General features: G+C 38.6%; 2 protein-coding genes across 2 annotated transcripts in view; one reads left to right on the plus strand and one right to left on the minus strand.

Moving 5' to 3' along the window:
* LOC140945411 (uncharacterized) overlaps positions 1-21621 on the plus strand; it is a 249903-nt gene that overhangs the window by 29385 nt on the left and 198897 nt on the right. The window lies entirely within an intron of this gene.
* The window catches only part of LOC140946776 (protein scribble homolog), a 48460-nt gene continuing 32450 nt past the window's right edge, over positions 5612-21621 (minus strand). Inside the window, exons 31-36 of the mRNA XM_073395886.1 lie at positions 18667-18783; positions 16993-17172; positions 16367-16627; positions 12184-12240; positions 9609-9662; positions 5612-8066 (exon numbers count right to left, since the gene is read on the minus strand). Coding sequence (XP_073251987.1) covers positions 7674-8066; positions 9609-9662; positions 12184-12240; positions 16367-16627; positions 16993-17172; positions 18667-18783 — 1062 coding nt within the window. The 3' untranslated portion in view covers positions 5612-7673. The remainder of the gene's footprint in view (positions 8067-9608; positions 9663-12183; positions 12241-16366; positions 16628-16992; positions 17173-18666; positions 18784-21621) is intronic.

Genomic DNA, 21621 nt, shown 5'->3' on the forward strand with positions numbered 1-21621 from the left:
GAGAATGGGTATGGATTTTAGGGGCCAGGTCTGAAAACGGGTGTGAAAAATGACATTTTTTTGGTCTGAAATAGGGTCAGGATTTGGAGAACCGGGTGGCACACCCCCACCAAGATTTCCCAGGCACAACTCCCGGATTTTTGTTTACCAGCCGCCAGTGTCACTGACTGAAAAATCATCTTTTTCAAAGTCCAAGTAGTTTGTAGAATACCTCTCACATATGACTCTTGTAAATGGCCTGGGTTACTAGGAAGTTCCTTGCAGTTTGCTATAGCTAGAGCAGACCACTATTTACTGGGATTTCATAGTCTGGCCGGTTCAAATCAGTACCGTTATTTAGGGAATCAGCAATAATTCTTTTTCTCGCAATCTAGGTTCATGGTAGAAATTAGCAGTTTGAGTTGCAAGCCATACAGCTCAGACAATGAGCTGTAAATGCATTACTGATGTTCTCAATATCATATAAGTCATAATAAAAGATTAAAATGTTCGTAAGGAGGTTACTGAAGTAGAATGTTAAAGGAGATATTATGATAGTTTGCGGTTGGAAATAAACACTGAACTCTGACTGTTTAACGGAAATTCTAATGGGGAGAGGTATGGACATCCATACGAAGGGGAAGATGAAGAGGTTAAATAAGAGAAACACCATTTTATCGGGTGGTGATAGGAATGTTTTTCAGGAACACGTATGTACATGAGACCTTGTGACCGAACTTCATTCTAAGTTAAGCTTAAATTTTCTTGTAAGTTAATAAAGCTCATTATTATGATATACAGTGTTATAATTGATTCCACCATGCAAAAGTAGACTTTCAAAAAAAAAGTCCTTCGTCGGATTTCATATGGCACGGGACCTCTCGCGACTTCGTCGCTCGCGGAGGCTCGCTCCGCTCGCCAAGAGGTCGACTTGTAGCAAGCCTACATGCAAAAGCTCACACCAAACTTCAACTTAATATAGTCATGTAAACACTACTTAGTTTGGAACCGTAACAATGGAAATAAATATAATTACTCCTAGAGGCAGGTTCCGGACACAAATTAACAAGTCACCCATTTATAGTTAAAAATCACAGTCTTAACCTACTTTTAGCATCGTCTAAAGAGAAAATACATTAACAAGATTAGACATATCGTAAATTATCGAAAAAAGAAACAATAACATTCGATTGCACCACTCAATAATATTTTTGCATTGGCACACCAAGAGAGTGAGGCAGCTTTCTTTTAATTAATCACTCAAATTAAAGTTAGAGCCACATAGTGCCGTGTGCTGGTTGAAGAGTTTTCATTTGAATAGTTACACCGTAGGATTTCATCCACAGACTCAAACGTTAGAACTACATACTAAATGAATAGTACCGTGTGAAAGTACTGCTGAAGAAGTTTCATTTAATTGAATGGTCACATCATAAGATTTCATCCCCAGCCTCTAAAAGTTAGAATTACTACACTGACTAAATAAATACATAGGTTTCATTTACGGATAATACATGGTTCTCTGCCTCCTGGACGACGACGCCACGTAAGACGATGGACAGAGACCTCTATACCGGGGGCGACTAAGTATTAGTTCCAACGGTATTTTAGAAGTGTTAAGCGTTTTTGCTACGTTCTGACCACAGTTGATTGTGGCTGCAGCGTTCTCACAAATCAGTAGAATGAGCCCTTCACGTAATATTTCTGAGCAAAATTTAAAAAAAATAAAATAAAACAAGCTAAAACCCTCGTGCAACTCGATCTGTCAGTTAGTAAATGATAAAAGACGATATAATGTTCACCGTACGCAATCTTTGGTTACGACTTCCTTTTTCTCTCATGTAGAGCGACTACCACTTGCATTACATTAGTTAGGTCAGAGTTCCTGTAAAAGAAGGAAATGGCTGTAATTGCGTTCGAATTCCTTTTGAACAATTTAAATCCGGATTTGCGATCCAGAACACACAGTTTGATTTATCGTTCTGTGAAGTTGACTATGTTAAGGACTAAACCCATCTTAGATTGCAATCTGAACGATCCACCTCCCGACTTGGATCGTTCAGTTTGGTATCTCAATCTGCTTTCAGATTTTCGTTCCATTTAAGAAACTGCTTTTCGATCGCCAAAATGTGCACATTCATTGATAAACATGGCTGGTCAAGGTGACAAGGTCAGTTCAGGCGAAAGTTCTTTTACTCGTCCGTTGTTCTATGCCGCTTAAGGAATGAAGTATAACAAACTCAAGTTGCACTGTAACTTTAGATCCGTAAAGAAACGAAAACTCTTGGACTCACCGTATAAAAATGTCCGATGTGTGTGTTTTGGGCGCCCCTTACTCATGTTGAGATTTTGTAGTTGTCTTTTGAACTTGTCTGGTTCAAATTCCAGATATTTTCAAGAGAGGCCCAGTATGAACCACTACTAAATTAAAGAGCTAATTTCCCTTCCATAGCCTGATTCTCAGACGTCCGAGGTCGTTCGCGGCCGGAAGCGAAGAGGCTGCGAACGACCTCGTACGTCTGAGCATCAGGCCATCCCTTCCATTGCTGCACGAGAAGACGCTTTATTTAGCGCGGAAAGAAATAAAAATCGATGCGAGGAAATTGAGAAGAAGATCAGTGCAGCAGCCAGCTATTGTATGGATCAATCGTTCTTCAGATTTTGTTCGGCTAGCACGAAAATCCAAACTATCTGGATTGTCTAAATCCGAATGGGAAAGCAACCTGATATGGACCTGCGCGGTAAAAAGGCGAGCATCTTTGTTTTGAAGACGTAAGACGCGTAAATATATTACTGGTTCCCAGTACCGCGCGGTTATTACAAAGTGTAGCGCTAAACCCAGAAACCTGGCTTGGAAACAGCAAATGAAAGTCCTCTCAAGAACAAACGCCTTCCCATCAGCAAGCAAGAATGGCAGAGAAACGTCACCATATGAACTTCTGTCAAAATATAAAACAGTTTCACGAGAAAGAAAGCAGTGAACGTCAATTTTATGATTTTACAATCAAAGACAAAGATGGCGCCGAAGTTCAATCTCACAAGTTTATTCTCGCGTCACAGAGTGAGTATTTCGCTGATCTCTTCAGCACCCACCCAAATGCCAGTGAAACAACTTTTGAAAATTTTGGACTCGACGTGATCAAGCCATGCATCGACTATTTGTACAATCACGAAATTGAACTCACGAGAGACAACGCCATGGACGTTCTAAAGTTTGCGGATAAAACCGCTCTAACAGTGGTGCGTGACAATTGCGTTGACTTTATTATTAAGCATATCGACAGATCGAATTATTCGCTGGTGATCGAAGTTGGTAAAAAAGGGGGAATAGATGAGATGGTTGAAGCGGCGGTGATGTTCGTTGTAAAAAACCTCACAGGAACTATTGAAAGCCTTGACGATTTAACCAAGGAAATGATAACAACGATTGCTTGTAAGCAGCAACAGCGAGTGACAGTTATGACCCAAGAGCAGTGGAACATTAGCATAGTAAAGCAATTGCTGACAGCTCCAAACGAGGAACTTATATCGAACTTCGAAGCACGAGGATCTTCCGTGTACAGAAACAATTCAGATCTGTGGGGGCCGAAATTTGCTATTGATGGCGAAATGTCGGATAGTGACTATTTATACTTTCATTCAGAGTTAGAAATGTATCCGTGGCTGGAAGTGAAATTCCCTTCTCCTGTTTTGATCTCTTACATAGCCATAATAAACCGTAAAAATGGTTTTTGGGCAAGGCTTAGAAATGTGGAAATCAGGGCTGGAATGACGCCCGTTCCCGATGAATTCACAGCACATGAGAATGGAAACCGAAGGAACAAAGAGATCCAAGTTAATTCTCGTTGCGGATACTATAAGGGGCCTGCTAACAGATTCATAAGCAAGGGACATATTGTCAAGTTTGAAAAGCCTACACTCGCACAGTACATTACAATTCAGATTTTAGAAGAAGGATACCTTCAGATAAACGGTCTTAGAATTAATGGCGGTGACTTGGTGAATCATCTGTTGGAGCTGTCATAAAACGTAGTAACAAATTCACCGCCAACGGAGTCAGATCTTGGATGACTCATTATAAAACCGGGGACTTTCATTGGATGTGATCAGCCGATTTAAAACCAAACACCTTTTGTTTTTTAATTCTAACCTTTTGTAGGAGCTTTTTCTCGCTACGTGGCGCCCAGTTCAACTCCAAACGGCCGCGACTCTCAAAGCAGGGGAGGGAAAGATACAGACTACGAGTAGTCCCCCATTTTTCCTCAGTAGAGCGAGCGAAACGCGAGCGCGCGTGAAAATCACTCCACGCGAGAAAAGGCGGCATTCTCCCCGCCGCGTGTAGCCTTTTCTTGCGTGGGGTGATTTTCATGTGCGCTCGCGTTTCGCTCGCTCTACTATCCGTGAGGAAAAATGGGGGACTACTCGCAGTCTAGGAAAGAGAAGTTGGTTGAAAAGGCGTGACATTGGAAAAATCGTCAGTATCAGACCGTAGTCCGTTTGCTAGTATAGTATGTTCTCCCAGAAATTTACCCCTTCATGGATTATTCTTACTTTTACACGTGTCAATAAGAAATCTGAAAGAAACAGTTTCCTTGAGTATCATCACATAACCTAGACTGGGAAAACAAGCCCAACCAGTTACAGTGGAACCTAGAAATAACGAAGGGCCAAGGGACTGGCAAAATTTATTCGCTCTAACGAGGTTTCGTTATATCGAGGTTTTTTTCATATGTTTTACTTACTGGGGTAAAGAAAATCGTTCGTTATACGGAGGACTTCCTTATAAAGAGCCGGGTTCGAGGCCCGGAGGGGTACTTTAGGATTTCTGGGTGGGGATGTGCCACTGGGACCCTGGAACCCTTAACCTATACCAGAGCTAGTTCAGCTGAATTTTGCTACCCTAGAGTAAACTCCTATAATCCCCCCTATCCTAGAGTAGCTGTTTTCCAGAAACTACTGAGGTCACTAGCACAGTCTAGCCAAAACAAAACCTTATACCACAATCCCTAGTCTAGATAAAATCTTCAACCAACTGATCAGTTTCATGAAAAATGATACTCTATTCTAGACCCAAACACTCTGATTTATATACCCTATTCTAGAGTAAACCGCTTGAAAACCATACCCTTCACAGCGGCACATACCTATATAGCCCATATATGGCAGTACCCCCCGGGGGGGTTCGAGGTTTCACTTTGGAGAGGTGTGGACAAGCAAGAATTTTAAGTTATCTGATCGGTTCTTCTCTAAGCGCGTGGACTGGGGCGTAATATTCAAGAGGAGTAGCCTCTCACATAACCTGCGTTGCAGATAGACTGCGAGCAGTCTCTCTTTTTCTTCAGATTTAGTGCTAGTGAGGGGAGGTACGCGAGCGCGAGCGTCGAAACCTCGAGAGGCGAGAAACGAGGGCGGCCTCGCCAATCTCGCGCCTTTAGTCACGCGCGTGGTCATTTGCGTGTCTCGCACGTTTTGCTCGACGGAGACTACGAGCAGTCTCTCTTTTTTCTAGCTTGGTACGATGCAGCCGGCCCACGTACTCGTCTAAACCATTTGTATAATCCGTCTATACGCTCTATACCGAAGGTTTAGAGCGTTTGCGGCGCAGGCAACCTCTCACACTGAATACGACTCGTTTTCATAGCTATGTTTTATTTTCAGTATTCAGCTCTCGGGCTCTTTTACCGCCCCAAAGGCCTCTACAATGATCAAAGCTTAGTTCTTGGCAGTTAAATTCTCCCAAATATATCTGTAACAAATATCTGATTAGATCTGGAGAAAAAATAGAATAATGCGTCAAGGCCGAAGAGCTTTTTCTGTACAAGAGAATATTATTTCTACAGGGATTAAACAAAAGGAAAAATAAAATCAGAGATGCATGCAATGCAGTTAAAAGGATCTCTTTAAAAATTCGTTATTCCATTTGTCAGTACCTCATGCGCAGCGTGACGCAATATTGAATGAGGTGTGGTATTTCACTTCCGGTAATGCTTAAGCACGACTCCGTTGTAAGGATAATATTTATCTCCAGAAGTCAGAGAACCAAATTAAAGCCAAAAATAAATAACATTAATATGTCTGTTGTCACCAAAGCAGACATACTCTAAGGGTTTTTTTTTTTCAACGACTGATTATAATATCATTCGCACTGAAAAGGCCAGAAACGAGGAAAATAAATGAATTCATGACAAAGCAACGTCAGATTGACCGAATAAAGGAATAAGACAAACTAGCATAAAAGCTGCAAAATATGCCATTCTAAAGGCTATCCTCGGTGACCAGTAATATCTATGTGGCCTGGAAGCGATAGAAAAGATTAGCATTCAGGTAATCTTATTCCCGAATGTGGACAAGCCAACGCTCCTTTGATTGATAAAGAAACACTGTCATCGAATATTTTAAAGAAAAAAGCAGTAGCAGGATTTGCGATTCCTTTAAAACGATTTATTCTATGTTGTCATTTGATTGCTTCAGGTTTGGCGAAACCTTTAACTCACTAAGTAAAACCCCGGTTTCGCAAATGTGTTTGTCTAGTGATACGTTAAACACGCGGTAGAGTGTTTCGACAGATATCCAATCACCAAGACGGGCATTGAAATTAAGATGCACTGCTGAGCGTTGACCTACTGCCCATTTTATGTGTTAAGATACTTCATGAAACACTTTCTCGCGTGTTTATTAGCTTTTCAACCGGTCAAATTATTCTTCAAGAACTTCAACCGCCATCTTACGTTTTATGGTAATTGGGTATCTTCATAATAATAGTTATCTGTACTACATATATTACTAGTATGAGTTTTCCAAAGAGACGTGGAAGAGATGACAGTGTTCCTTCAAGACGTTCAAAAATACGTTTTGATAAAAAAAAACCCACCTCATCTTTTCAATAAAAACAAATAAACGAGTTAGAATACAAATTATACCCTAAAATTATACGCACTGAAGTTTATGAGTTAAAACCATAATTATATTTCCACTGCACAGAAAGCACTCTGCGAATATCTTCACTTTTAAAAAAAATCATCTAAGAGACTATAAATTCAAGACATGATAAAATAATAAGAAAATACCGAGAATCCCAAATTTTCGGAGAACAGGTTGAAACAGGTAACTTATATCTACTTTGTATTAATTAAAACCTATTAAAAACGTTAAAATCCTGTACTGATTTACATTTTTAACTTCTGTGTTCATCTACGATGAAAGACAGTCACTAGTGCGCCTTGTCACCCTTAAGTGTCACAATAATGTGTAACGCCGACGCGTGACATAACAAGCGAAAACACAGAATTAAAAAAGATAAAATATTTTTACCGGGCGGGGGTAAGAAGATTAACCAGATAATTTTACAGTGGATTGCTTGAAATTCCAACAGAGAATCCATCTTAAAAATTTCAACTTAAAAATTTCACGATTCAAAAACAGAGCTATACATTATGTACTGTCATACATTTCAAAACTATCACTTTGTCTATAAACAGAATGCCAACATAAAAGCGACGATAAAACTTTCAGATTTTCGAGTCTGAAAAGTATTTTACTCCCATATATGGGTTCTATGACTGACGAAACAATCAGTTCCCAGTTCGCCGCAGCGTCCAAGTTCGCTTGTCCCCAGTCTCAAATACACCACTAATTGTTCCCGATATGCCGATACTCGTCACTTGAATAACAATTCTCTGTTCAATTTTAACGCATTACGTCGATTTTGTAGAAGAACCACTAGACCTTCTTGGCCCTCCGGGGCTCCCGTCATGAAGGTCAAAGTCCGACGCGCTTGACTTCCGGTCTCCATCCGGGGAATTGACAGCGAGAGTCTCGAGTGACGAGGCAGACATTGCTTTCACTTGCGCAATAACCACTTGCGCCTTCAAGGCATCTTCCTCGAGTTCACGCATGCGCTGTTGTCTCATGGTCGCACGTTTTTCCGCCTCAAGAGCACGTTTTTCGGCCGCCGTTAGGGCTCGTTTTGGAGACTGCGGTGCGGAATCTTTCGCAGAGTCGCTGCTTGAATGACGCGTTTTATCCAACGCAGCTTCCTCGGACGTTCTCTGTGCGTGATCGGAACCTGTAACCGCTCTGTTTATACCCTAAAAAAGGCAAACACAAACTTGTTAAATATTTAGAATTTACTATAAGAAAAGATATCTTATTAATATGGAAATATATAGCTTCTGCAAATATTTGTTGGTAGAGTAGTTCTCTCCTTAAAGAGAGATTACCATTCCCATGAAACCCATTAATTAGTACAAAATACTGTCAAGCGGTACTGTCCTGTGCTGTAAAAGGTTGTTTTTAAATTTTGAATCTACAAATGAATTCCTACAGTAAGTAATGAAAGCTACTGAGTAGCAATTTCCTGTGGTGCTGTTAATTGTGCTGTATAAGGTGGATCTAGCTTGATTCTATCGAGGTATAAAATCCTCAAGCCGTGTCATCAACGGAAGATGATACACCGTACTTCCGTGTGCGTCTGTTCGCTTTACGTTCCAAGTTTGTTAACCATGTTTATTTTATTGAATGTCACTAACCCTTACTTTTAGCTGGATCTGATTTGAATTTTGGAATTTTAGTTTCGAAAGCCATCGAAAAAAACAATATGTTCAAACGCGTGAGGCCCAACTATCCAAGAGACTGTCTTCACGTGTTGTGAAAAATTGAGCGTGGGAAACGTGAAGCTTATTATCATAGTTGACCACAAACGCTTTGCTTCACTGGATTAAGACAAAACTGCTAAACGAACGGCTGTACGGTTGGAGGGAGTCATAAGTGTTTGTAATCAACATTTTCGTCGAGATCTGTAAGTTCTTGGGCTATTTCAAAATGAGATCATCGACTCCAAAAATCTGACGAACTGGTGTCTTACTTGAATTTTTAAGCAAGAACTTCCCGTATACTACCTTTCAACACCACAGCAATAAAATATTTTTTGTGTCTGAAAGAAGGTTAACACGTGACTTTTGTAGTGCACATTCAAACGATCTGAAAGTTCAATAACTGTAATTTTACTTCACTGTAGCTTGGTTTTCTGTACCAAACTAAGCAAGACGTTGCTATTGCTGCTTTGTCCGGGACATCGAAGAGGAGCTGTTCTGTTTACTATTTGGTCTCGTGGATTGATCACGTACTTTGAAAGCGGAATCAGGAATGAAAAAAATAAAATGGCGACAACGTTGACCTACATTGTTAATTTCTTTGTTTGCCTGAAATTTTAAGATACCGCCCTGAGGGAGTGACTGAAAATAATAGCTGTTTTTTTTTTTTTTTTAAAAAAAACTTCTACGAGACGATAGTAAACACGCCACCCAAAAACGTGACTTTATGGACATCAACAAATTCCTTGAGACAGGAATGTTCCTTCGTGGTAAAGTAAGTAAACCGCTCCCCAACTTCCTCAAAGCAAGTCAGCAAGTGTTAACAGGACTTCCGAAACACCAGAATTATTCTTCAATGGGTTTGTTTAAAAGAAATAATAGAAATTAAAATTCGATTTGATAACATATGAAAAACATAATACTGTTGAAATGCACTTAAATAGATCAACGAAGTAAGCAATTAGTTGCTACTCAAGTTGGCAAATCTACAACTACACTTCACGGTACGGCTTTAGGTTAATTAAAGAAAAAAAATACCGGTTTCTCCTCTGTAATCCCTTTGGTGTCTTCTAGTCTTTTACGAAGCGCTTCCTACAAAAAAGAGTAAGTGTCGGTTAGTTGGAAAAGCCACAGAGAGTTTCAGTGAAAGAAACAAACAAACAATCACACAAATTTGAATCGCAACTTTGTCAAACAAAGACATGTTACAAACACTACGGTTTGACTAGGTTAAGGGTATTTTCCTATCATGTTATTTTCCAATTGAAAGGTCTGGCTTCTGAAATCTGCCACGAGAAACTTTCAGCAAACAAAATACAAACCAGGAGAGTAAACTTTATAAGTATCGACTAATATTAAATCTGAGCAACCACATTATTTGTACTGTTTTTTGTAAACTAGCAGATATGTCACACGCAAATATCCATAATCAGACTTGAATTAGTGGTATTACTTAATGCACTTAATACATCAGGTTGTAAATCCTACATGTTTTCTTGCTAGATTGCGCGTCCATTTTATTGTCTTGGTGAATTTTCTTTCTGTATTTAAGTATTCGGGGATAAATAAGAACAGACATTTCGAAACTTCTAAAACTGAGAAACTTTGTAGATAAGTGCTTTATTCAACACTACAAATGTAAATGGCAATGAATACGAATACAACTTCCGAAAGAAAGTGAAACACTGCTAATTTCTCCGAGCTGCGCGATAAAGTAAGAACGTTAGAAAGTACGATTTCCATGAAAGCGTAAAATATTAATTTGTAACTTGTACAAGATAACAATGACGAGCAACTTTTGGCGAAGAGTTATTACGTAGTTATTCACACAGTGTGATTAATAATCACGCTCCATAGCTGTGTATAAACCTGCGTTTATTTTTCCTTTGTGGAAACAAGAGTCAGCGCATAAAAGTTTAAATTGTTTCTCGAAAAAGTAAGGAGAGTTCGCCTCATGTAAAAGTGCCTTCCGTTTCTCCTTAAGCGGAAATTTCTGCTGAACTTTGAATAGTCAGAAACCCCGCGATTTCCAACTCCCAATGACAACAAATGTAGATTGAAATAGCAGTGGTTCGAGTTAGTGGGGTTAAAACTGAAAATTGAGCCACAGATGGTATAATTGGTTGAGTTACACGGGGGAATCAGAGATAACCGAGTTCGAATTAAAGGAGTTCAAATCTACAATATTGTAAAGCTCTCGAGAAGAAAAGTGTAAATCAGCTCCAAAGAAATTGGTTAAACCCTTCTAAAAAAACTAAATTACCTCATGAAGGCCTTTGAACCTGCAGCCAACTAAACAGATCGTAAATAATGTGTGAGGAGCCATGAAATCCGAGCGATGTTGTTCAGTAAAAGTTTGTAACATAGTTTCAACATGAAGCGCCCACGACGGGAAGAAGTCGAGGTCTGTTGCTTACACTGACGCAAGTCACTTCTTATAATATCAACACGTGATTCATAGTGTCTGCTCGAGTAAGCAGAAACTATGTCTGGAAAATTAACCCCCGCAAGATAGGAAATTTAACCTTTTCAATTTCGAAAGGCACAGGTTTTAATTTGAATACAAAGATGTGATTAATATTTTAAGGCAGAATATTACGAAATATTCCGGCTCCGCCACAACAATGTAATACTCGAAATATTTGACCCGAACGGTCACATCTGCTGCCTAAACAGGTCGAAAATGAAAAACAATTTGCAGGGAAGAAAAATGCTATTGCTCAATAAAGTTCGAGGTCGACAGTAATTCAATAAATGAAAGTATTGCGAAAGCGCTATCAAATTTTTACAGCACAACAAGATGAAAAGGACTACTAAAAAAAACCAAACAAACAAAACAAAGGACAGGTAATAACTGTTAATTGGATGACCGTACTTAAGAATTTCATCCATTAAGACTTGTACTGAGTTCTTGTAAAGATCCCTTTCATCTTATGAAGACTCAAATTTTGATATTGAACAATACTACAGGAAAGTACTACTTGGTAGCTGTATTGTGAATCCTCACTTTTTCGACTCATATGTTACAAACAAATTGTAACGTCATAAAATGAGAATTAAAATACCGCCCATAATTCATATAACGGACCAAAAAGGAAAGTTACTGTCATTTGTTTTCTTATATACTTCGAACGAGTCTGAGGACCCGTCCACACGAATTGGGACATTTTTTAAACCGCTCTAATATTTTCCCGCGATTCGTGTGGACGGGGCTTTAAGCGGTTTCAAAAAGAAGCGGTTTGGGAGAGCGGATTTAATGGTTTCGCGTCTACGGAAGGCCGATTCGTGTATAATATATGCGATATCAAAAATACCCGGATTCGTGTCGACGGGGCTGGGTAAGAAAATAGACAAGCATAACAAATAGTTCTGACATTTAGTAAAATACAAACTGCTTAGTAGCTCTGTCACCCACTTGCCAGGCGAGTTCAGATCACAAGAAAGAGCTGGTTACACTTCATCCATGCATAACATTATACAGCTCAACAAACAGCACAGCAAGAAAGCGCTATACTTAGAATTTCATTTGTATGGTTCACAAAGGAACGTATTACACGCGTGCAAACAGCTCAGTGAATATTTTAGAATTTCTTTCCTGATAATTATTTCTTACCTGTCTTTCCTTTTCCTCCCGTTCCCATCGTTCGGTTTCTTTTCGAGCTTCTTCTTCCTAAAAAACGGGAAAAGCGGGGAAAAAAAGTCAAAATGCATTTTTTTTTTCCATAAACAGAATCAGTACAAGGGGGCATTCAGCGACAATATTATTCAAACTACAAACGTTTACAGCCCTTATATTATAAGTAGCAGCTGCCAGAGTATCGTAAAAATTCAAGACGAAGAGGGAAAAAAAACTAAGATAAAATTACTGCATTGCTGCCAAAAATTTCAAAAATATATAGTGGAACCTCTTCCTCGGTATAATAAACGATTATTTTACCCCAAACTGTTTAATATATAGAAAAGAACCTCGACATAACAAAACCTCGTTATTGCGAACACATTTTGGCAGTCCCTAGGCCGTTAGTTATATATCGAGGTTCCAATATATTTTCATTTAGAAGCAGGGCTCCAGTAGTTCAGGTGGAATATTATTCAAACTACAGTTTCACAACGCAGCTCTTATAGAAGCAATTAAATATAGTCGATATTTGAAGCTCTTCAAACGAAAATTCAAAAACAGTTAAACCACGATGTAACGAAGAGCCGAGGGACCGGCAAAATGTGTTCGCTATAACGAGGTTTCGCTACATCGAGGTTCCAGCGTTACTAGCGACAGAGAAGCAATAAAAATATTTCAAACAGTAAAGAGATATAAATTAAATAACAATTTAGGAAGATCACAAACTAGGCGAAAAACGATGTACTGAATAAATTTTTAGGTCATTGAAAATTAAAGTACCATTTTGTTCTTGACATATTGCTGTAGTATCCTCATCACATCGACTTTTGCCATTTTATTGGCGAGTTTACTTCACAAAAATCGATAGAAAAATCTTCTGAGGCGCTGATTCGCAGTTACAATGGGAGAAGATCTGGTTTAAGGTTATATTTTCGCGGGTTAAGCGCGAAGCACACCAACAACACACGTCTTGAACGCCCAATTGCTAAGTTTGTTCAAACAAAGGATTTTCCCGACACAAAAGATACACGTCATTTCTTTGTCTATAGAAAAGACTGGAGAATATTCTACCCCATCACAGCGCCACTGGACGCCACTAAAGCAACAAACGCTCCAAGAAAGAAACGAAACGAAGAAATTATAAAATTGACAAGGCACAATTCGTGCATGATCTGGCACAACATGAACCAGTTTTGTAAATACCGTGCCAACATTTGCATGTTATGGAAAATTCTAGATAAACAACACGCTCAAGGTATTAACCTTAATATTTCATAACGAACTCGCTGATAAATGGAAATTATGACAAACAAGTTAATCCACACACAAAATCCACACTTCACGTGGCAAAGTGTAGCGGTGAATTCAACTGAAGAGTAGCTCTTTAAAATTAAACAGAGTGAAGGGACTATTACTTTAAGCTTCAACAAAGCGGAACAAGTATTAACTGGGAAATATTTCGTGAAACATATTAGCTGAATAATATATAAAACTGGCGACAACAGGCAGATAGAAATACAATTGCATCTAACGGCTAAAAAGATAAATTAAAGAGTCACTTAATTAGATCTGATTTTGGATTCGAAAAGGCTAACAGGGCTTTAAACGTATCATTCAGAAGATTAAATATGAAAAGTACAGAATCATTTAAATCATTATAAAGATCAAGAAAAGCCACAAAACAGTACTTTACCACAGCACGAAAACACTGGGATAAAAAAAAAGGAAAGAGTGGCTGCCAACATCGAGGAAGCTTGTCTAAGGACTTCAAGATGTTGAGGCAGTATGATGACGTTTTTATATGATGGTAACGTAATTCGTAGCTATTGGTTTCCAGACAGGCCTATTGAGCGTGGTCCATGTATTGTCGTTTCGTTTAAGGCAATATAACTCCCTCCGTCGAAAACGAAATCATAAAGCTATGCTCGAGACACATGAACCCCCCAAAAAACATTGATATATGTCGATATGTAAAACGTTCTTACCATATTATAGTTAGAGCGAGACGTTAGTTTTCCTATGAGATCAGAGTAATTAGTGTCGTCTTGAACAGGTAACACGTTATTGCTAACCATAATTTTAAAGTTAATTATTCAAATTGCCTTTTGTTGTTTGTTTTCTTTAAGAACTAAAACATTCAACAGTGCAAATGATAACTATACTAAAGGAAAAATTTTTTGACCTACAGTTTTCTTCTTCCGAATGAACTTAGGAAGAAACATTGAGAGAATCTGTCACACTAACTCGCTGGGAAGTTTAATGATAACCTTTCTTCTTTAACCATAGCAAAATTTGGACTTCAAAGATTTTAAATTTACATCACAAACCAAGCCATGTACTACCAGCAAGATAAACATAAATTTAATAAAGCGCTTTTTCAACAAACGAAGAGGAGGAATACTGATTTGCGATAACAAGCGTTTTTATAGCGGCCTGAAGAGGGCAAAAAAAAAAAACATCCTTCCAAATCACTCACAACTTCACTAGTGTTGCAAATAAGCTCGATACCTCAAGTAAAGTTAAAAGTGATCCAAAGAATTGAGAAATAAATAAATAAAGCTACAAAGCATTAATTTCCTTTCCCATCTGTAACCAGGCACCATACTTCTCGCAATTCAACGAAATAAAGTGCGGGAACTTTTAAATCTCGGTGCAAGATTGAGGTTACAAAATGGATCATGTTGGCTGTCCGTCATTTTGATCATCAATGCGTGCATTGTACCTTAAAGGACTAATTTCCAAGCAAGTAATTTTTACACTTCATTTCCTGGGCATGTTTGAAAAACTAGGTACTTAAAGAACAAAAGAGAGACTCCAACCCCCTCCCTGGAGATTAACGAGTTGTGTTTTGTTCACTCTTTGTTTTCTGCATGAAAAAGAAAAATTCAATTCACAGATAATTAACGAATATCCCACATACACGCCATTTACGACCCTTGTTTTTTTTTACGAAACTGCGTAATTAAATGCTTTTCTCGCATATGTCAACCTTGCTGCCACCCAAGAATGCCTATATGTCTTCTATGAACGATAAATTTTTGTTTCAAGCAAACAGTACCATGCGAAAGTTTATTTGAATGGTAACAACATACGATTTGGACAATTCACATTGCAGCCCTATTTCCCAGGTGGGCAGGGAACGTCGCATTGTCGCCCTGTAAAAACAGGCTTGCACTTTGACTCTACATTTGATTCTGGGAGAAAACGAGACATCAAAACTCGGGCCAATATCAAGTTCTTTTTCCAAAAACGAACGTTTTTTTGACTTTGTCTTGCAGAAGATATTATAAGAGCCACATTAACTGAGCTACTATTTAGAGTCTGTGAGCGGACGACTAAGAAAAAATGGAAAAGTTCGAGATAAAGGTATTAAAAAGAGCTGAAATAAAGAAAACTCGAGAACGCTTTCCCTTAAAATCCCTCTAGACAAGAGCTTAAAAAAGCACATTAAAATTTTTCGTGGTCTTGCTGAAACATTCAGGTTTCCCTATAAGCCCAGTTTCCATGGCGATTACATTAAAATCGGAGTTCATTCGAGCCAAGCGGCTGCCATCGAAACTCGAATATTGCCGTGTGCATATGAGTACACTTTATACCGCATTCCAGTCTTGCCACAAAAAGAGCTTTCAAATATTTCGTTGCAACAAAAATGAACTCCATAAATGGGGGTTTTTGGCGATGCCATTTAGTAAGTGACACACGACCAGAATTCTGTCGTATGAATAGTATTCGTAAGTGTCTTTAAACTCAGCTTACCGTTCGCCACGTAAACACGCAAAAGGAAGTCATATCCCCTGAAGAATTGCGAGCTTGAAGGGAAGACTTGTGGATTTATAGCGCTATTCCTCATAGACAAACATTACGATGGCCGCTCTTCGTGGAATTTTTTGACTTCTCGCCAAAAACGAATGCAAATGTGCACGGGATTACAAAAGCACCGGTGAGTCACACAACGAACGCTAAGCACCAAGGTGTCACGCAAGTAACGTGGTTTCGCTGTTTTACATGTTAAATTTTGCAGCGCCTGAAGAAAATCAAATGCGTTTCAAGGAAAAATACGTCAAAGCGGAGAACGATTGTTCGTATTTTCCTCAATTTCTTAAAATGGTCACTCATTCTGTTTTAAGTAGTAAGTCCTACATACAACTGAAAAGCTAAAAACAAGTTTAAGGTGTACCTGTCTTTTAATCTCCTTTCTAATGTCTTCATACGCTCTTTCGTTTGGAGGTACAATAACTTCCCGGTCAAGTGACTCCTCGCTTTGTGTTCGGCCTGAATTTATCGAGGCCACGGGACTTTGCATCCATGCTGCTTGTCCCGCGGGTACTTGAGCGGGATCAAAACCTTCACACACTAGCAATGATAAATTCTCCCCAATCCCTCTGAGGGATCGCACGGCTTCGAGGTGCGTGGCTCCAAGGAGACTGGTACCGTTGACCTTATGAGGGATTAAATAGTGTCTCAGTGATACACAGTCAGTAAAGATTGACACTTTTAAAGTTACTCTAGTTAATAAAATTACTGGTTTTCTTGAAAAGTCAATATTCTAGCTGCAGTAAAAATTATCAGACCGGTAACATTTACTGCTGTTCAGTTTTCATTGGCCACTTAGAAGCGGGAAGGAAACTAGAACCGATGTGCGTCCCGCAATTGTTTCTGGGATGGTTACTGATGACGCGTCGGTCAGCTATTGGCCAGCTATTTCCCTTCTCCCTGTAACAGTCCCGAAGTCTTTGCGAAAGTCAACTTGGCCCAGTTACTCTTATCGTTTTCTAAAGTGGTGAATGGTTTCACAATACTCACTTCCAGTATCCTTTGTCCAACTTTGAGACGGCCATCTTTGAAAGCTGCTCCTCCTTCGTTTACTTTAGACACGAATATTCCTTCATCAGTCTTGTCCAGCGGATTTCCCGGATGTCCCTTAGCACCGCCCCTTATACTAATACCCAGTCTCTCTCCTGGACCTTTGTGCAAATGAACCTCCTATTGAAAGAAATGATGTATACATTTCAGCATAATAAACAAGTAAAGTATGGTCTCTCTTTGCTATCCGGAAAAAGACTGCATTTACTTAACAAGTCATCTTGTTAAAAAAAAACGGCGTCTCAGTGCTGCTGTTGTTGTTGTTTTTTTTATTGTTTTTGTTTCTAGGCAAGCAAGGTTGCACTAAGTTCCGTAAAGTGGGGCGGGAAAGCGTTATTTGCGGTTTTCGGCATCTTTTCAAAAACAGTCAAAGAACTTTTAAAATAAAAGAAACTCATTTGACCTAACAAACCCTGGCTGCAAAAAGGCTCCAAAACTTCAAAAACAAAATGGCCGAAAACCGGAAACAAAAATCCTAACTCTTTGTTCTAACGCAGACAACATTAGAACCGTTCATAAATAGTTCGTGGGAACTAAAAACAAGCAATAATGGTACGAATTGTACGAAAAGAATATTGTCGTAATCCAGGAGATTAAAAAGCGGACAAGGTTGCCGATTAAAGACAAAGACTAACAGCTTATCTCTGATAATTTTACTCCTCCCGTTAAAGGAATAATTTTACAAAGTAACCTGGTTGTAAACAAACGCAGGTCTCTTAAAAGCCAAACACGCAGAGGCAAAGTTCTTCTCGTGTAGTTGTTCTAAATAAAACTTGGCGGACAAACTAATCAAGTTTTCATGGCCTTTCATGTTTTGTCAAAGTGTTGAATTTTGCCACCGCCCTGTATTTTATTGTAGTAAGCGTGAAAAAACACCCATGGCGAGACTGGCTTTAAAAGCCCTAAAACCTTCGGTCGCTTTTGTAGGATTAGTTCTTGTTCAGCAACAGCCAGTATACTTTATTCGGCTTAGCGTCAAAAAGGTAAAAGAAAACACGAAAGGGAAAGAAGTGTTTCTTTACTAAGAGATTACTCTCTTCTAGGAAATTGCCAATTAATAACGCCGCGCTATTTTACTACTTTTCGCCATGGGCGAATTTTGGACATCACTACGACTATTATTAGGAAACAATCGACAGATCATCAAATCATTACTTTTCAATTTAAAAATGTGATATATTTACCTTACGAATAAGCACCATTGAAAACACAAACTCGATGATATTTTTAAGGTCTAAAGAAGGGTTTATACCTTATCAAACTGGTTACTTCCTTTGCCTTTCAGACGTTTGAAGTTTTATCTCGAAAGGCACAAATCGGCCGGCAAGACACGCCTCAATAACAACAGTACATGAACTTACAAAAAAGGGTCGATAAGCAAAAGAAAACACAAGATTTTTTGTCAAATTGTTCTTTACGTCCGGTTTATCAAAGAAGCAAGACAAAAATCAGGTAAAAAAGAAAATGCTATGAATTGTGGTCGTTTCGCCCGGTCGTAAGTCGATTCATGCGATGACAAAATAATCACGGCGCGAATCGAGATATGTCCAGGCGAAACAACTTCGGGGGAATCGGCGTTCGGGCGAACCACCTGTTACCAATACTTTGCCTTACCTGGAGACCTTTTGGTGGTGGGTCATGGCGGACAAGAAGTTTTATGAGCGAAACATTCGCTATTAGAGCAGCTACCGCTTCTTGATGAGTAGCATTTCTCATGTCCTTTCCATTTACCTAACGTGAAGAAGAAAAAATGCAAAGTGTTACGTACATCATTAAGCAACAGAAATAGTATTAAGGTAAAATTTATTACTCTATTCCATCGTTATGGTCTGGAAGCTACAAGTTCCACTGCGTGGCTTTCATTTAAACGGAAACCCTTCAGGATTAGTAGCACGTTATCAAAGTCAGCACTGTATTATTTATCACAGTTGTACAAGAAGTACTACCCACTTGAAAGGCGACTGCACTCTAAGATTTGATATACAGATTCAGAATATAAAGTAAAATTGTACCGCAGAATAAACAGTACCACAGAAAAGTATCGCTCATAATATTTTATTTGAATTTTCGGGGACCTGGAAGACTCGCTCAACTGAACAACTATAATGATAAACAAAAAGAAAACAAACACTGCCCAGTTACTGAGGTATGAAAACTATTTTGCCAGTCATGCAATTTGCCGTGAACATTACGAATCACACTAGACGGTATAATATTTTCCCAAATTTAACAAATACTAAGACATGTTTAATAGACTTCACGAAATCTACTTCGTTGTATCGAGTGCCTGTAGATGTTTTAGAACGAGAAAAAAAAAATTAACAGGATTCATACTAAGACTTTTCAGTCAATAATTCTAGTTTATGTTACCTTACATGCAATAAGGTTCAAGTTATGACTTCTTTTTCGGGCAAAACGATCTGATACCCACTTAAAACTAGTTATAAGCTGTTATATGCTAGACAAAACTGTATTTTGGAACCTAACAGACTCAATTTTACCATTTAAGTTCAAAATTTTAATGGTTAATTCGCCTAAAATTCAACGAAAGGAATAAAATAAACACCATAAAATATTTGCTCATAAAGCACTCACATGAGAGGCTACTCAAGGTTAAAAGATTTAACCTGACACTACAAATTAATTGAAATTTTGAACCAAAGATGGAAGACTGGATTTAAAAATTACATGATGAAAAACTACCTTTCTGCGAAGGGAAGAAGCACATGGCCAACTCTTGACCATATCCACACCGATCATTTCTCTTTTGGATGTTCTTACTTTGGTTTCCTACGCTCAACTGCTCACTTGTCCCGTTTACAATCGCTCACATAAGCATTTCATTCAACTGCTTTGACAACCCGAACGTAACGAATACAAACAGACATATAATAATATCAAATCCCTAGCGAATTGCGCCTCCACTTTTAACATATTTTTTGTCATGACGCGAACAATTTTAATTAGCCCAAAGGGGGCAATTTAGCCCGATAAATTCGATTTTGCAGACTTTTTAGAAGACTCCGCGACTTTGATGGCCCGACAAGATAGGCCGCTTATTATCTAGGCGACAACAAGTGCATTTGCCAAAGAATGTTAAAACAGAGAGAAAACAAGACATCTTGTGGAGAAGGTTGTATACTTAAGGGTCGGCGCGTTTGAGAAAACTCTCGTGCTTGATTGGTGATGGTTCATTAAATAATAGAACTAAAAGGCTATTTGATTGCACGCGAATGCGAACACTCCACTCGTGTAGTACCGTAAAAAGTTGTCGAGGAATTGCTGACGTCTGAATACCGATGCAACTACGCTGTATGCATGCAATATGCACGCACGCTCAGGTGCCGTGTTAACCAGTTTAATTCTTTATATAGAACTTAACTGAATTTTTCGCGGAATTGTAAAGGTCAACTTTAGGTTAAAATAAATACATAATATTTCGCAAGTATCGCGAAATCTAAAAATCCCTTAAAATTCACTAAAAATTCAAATTCAAATACTCGCGAAATATGGCTCACGCTTTTTTGCGAAATTGAGTGAGAATAGGATAGAGTGCTCCAAGAAGAGAAAGCAATGAAGTATTGGTAAGTTTCAGTTTATGACAGCTGGTCAGTTTATAGACTTTCTACAAGTGGACCTCTTGGCGAGTGGAGCGAGGACTTTTTTGACACAACTTTGCTTCATTTTATGACGCATATTCCTGTTCATTCACACTGACTTGTAAAAAGACGGGAAATACCAGTGGGGCCGTACGAAAGTGTATTTCAGAGATCTATAGTTGTATATGTTGCAGTTAATTTTTTATCTCAGATAATTTTTATTTTTCCTTTGTTTCAACTTCATTAGCATACTTTACCATACCTAAAAACAAAAGAAAAATAAAAATTACCTGAGATAAAAATTTAACTGCAACATATATAAGCCGTATAAATTTCTCCTAAGTTACCACTAAGCAAATACCACTAATTTGTTTTTGACGGCGAACAAGTTGAAAAGAAGAAAATAAACACAGAAAACAGCATCCGGTGTCTTTTTTTAATTCAAACCAAAGACTAGACAAATAATAGACGCTTGACTCTCAAATACAAGGGAACTTGTGGGCAGTTTGCTTAATCGTGTCGCCCCGGAAACTGCCTAAAGGAGTTATCAATACCCAATTAACACAAAGGACCGGTTGTTTATAACAGACCAGGTTTATGACGCTAATAAAGAAATTAAGTGCGGAAGAAGTTTTTGAAGTAACAAAATGTATTATGTAGCGGAATTTCAATCCAAAAGATTGGATTGTCGCGCAAAAGTGAACAACAAAGTCCTGCTGCGGCTGAAACCCGTCAAATTAACGACAACCATAAGAAAAAAAAATATCTCGTTGTGTTAGGATAATAACAGTTTTTGAATATTTTGTGGTCAGAAAGAAATCGCTGTCTAGTTTAATACAAAGAGTGATGACCAGACAAGTCTGTCTCACAACTCAGAAGTTTGAAAAAACGCATCTCCAATTCGTCAAAATTGATCTTCAACGTTATTAACAATCTTTAGCCTTCACAATGAGACTTCTGCCACCTTCAT

Source organism: Porites lutea, chromosome 8, assembly GCF_958299795.1.
Source record: "Porites lutea chromosome 8, jaPorLute2.1, whole genome shotgun sequence".
NCBI classification, from domain to species: domain Eukaryota; kingdom Metazoa; phylum Cnidaria; class Anthozoa; order Scleractinia; family Poritidae; genus Porites; species Porites lutea.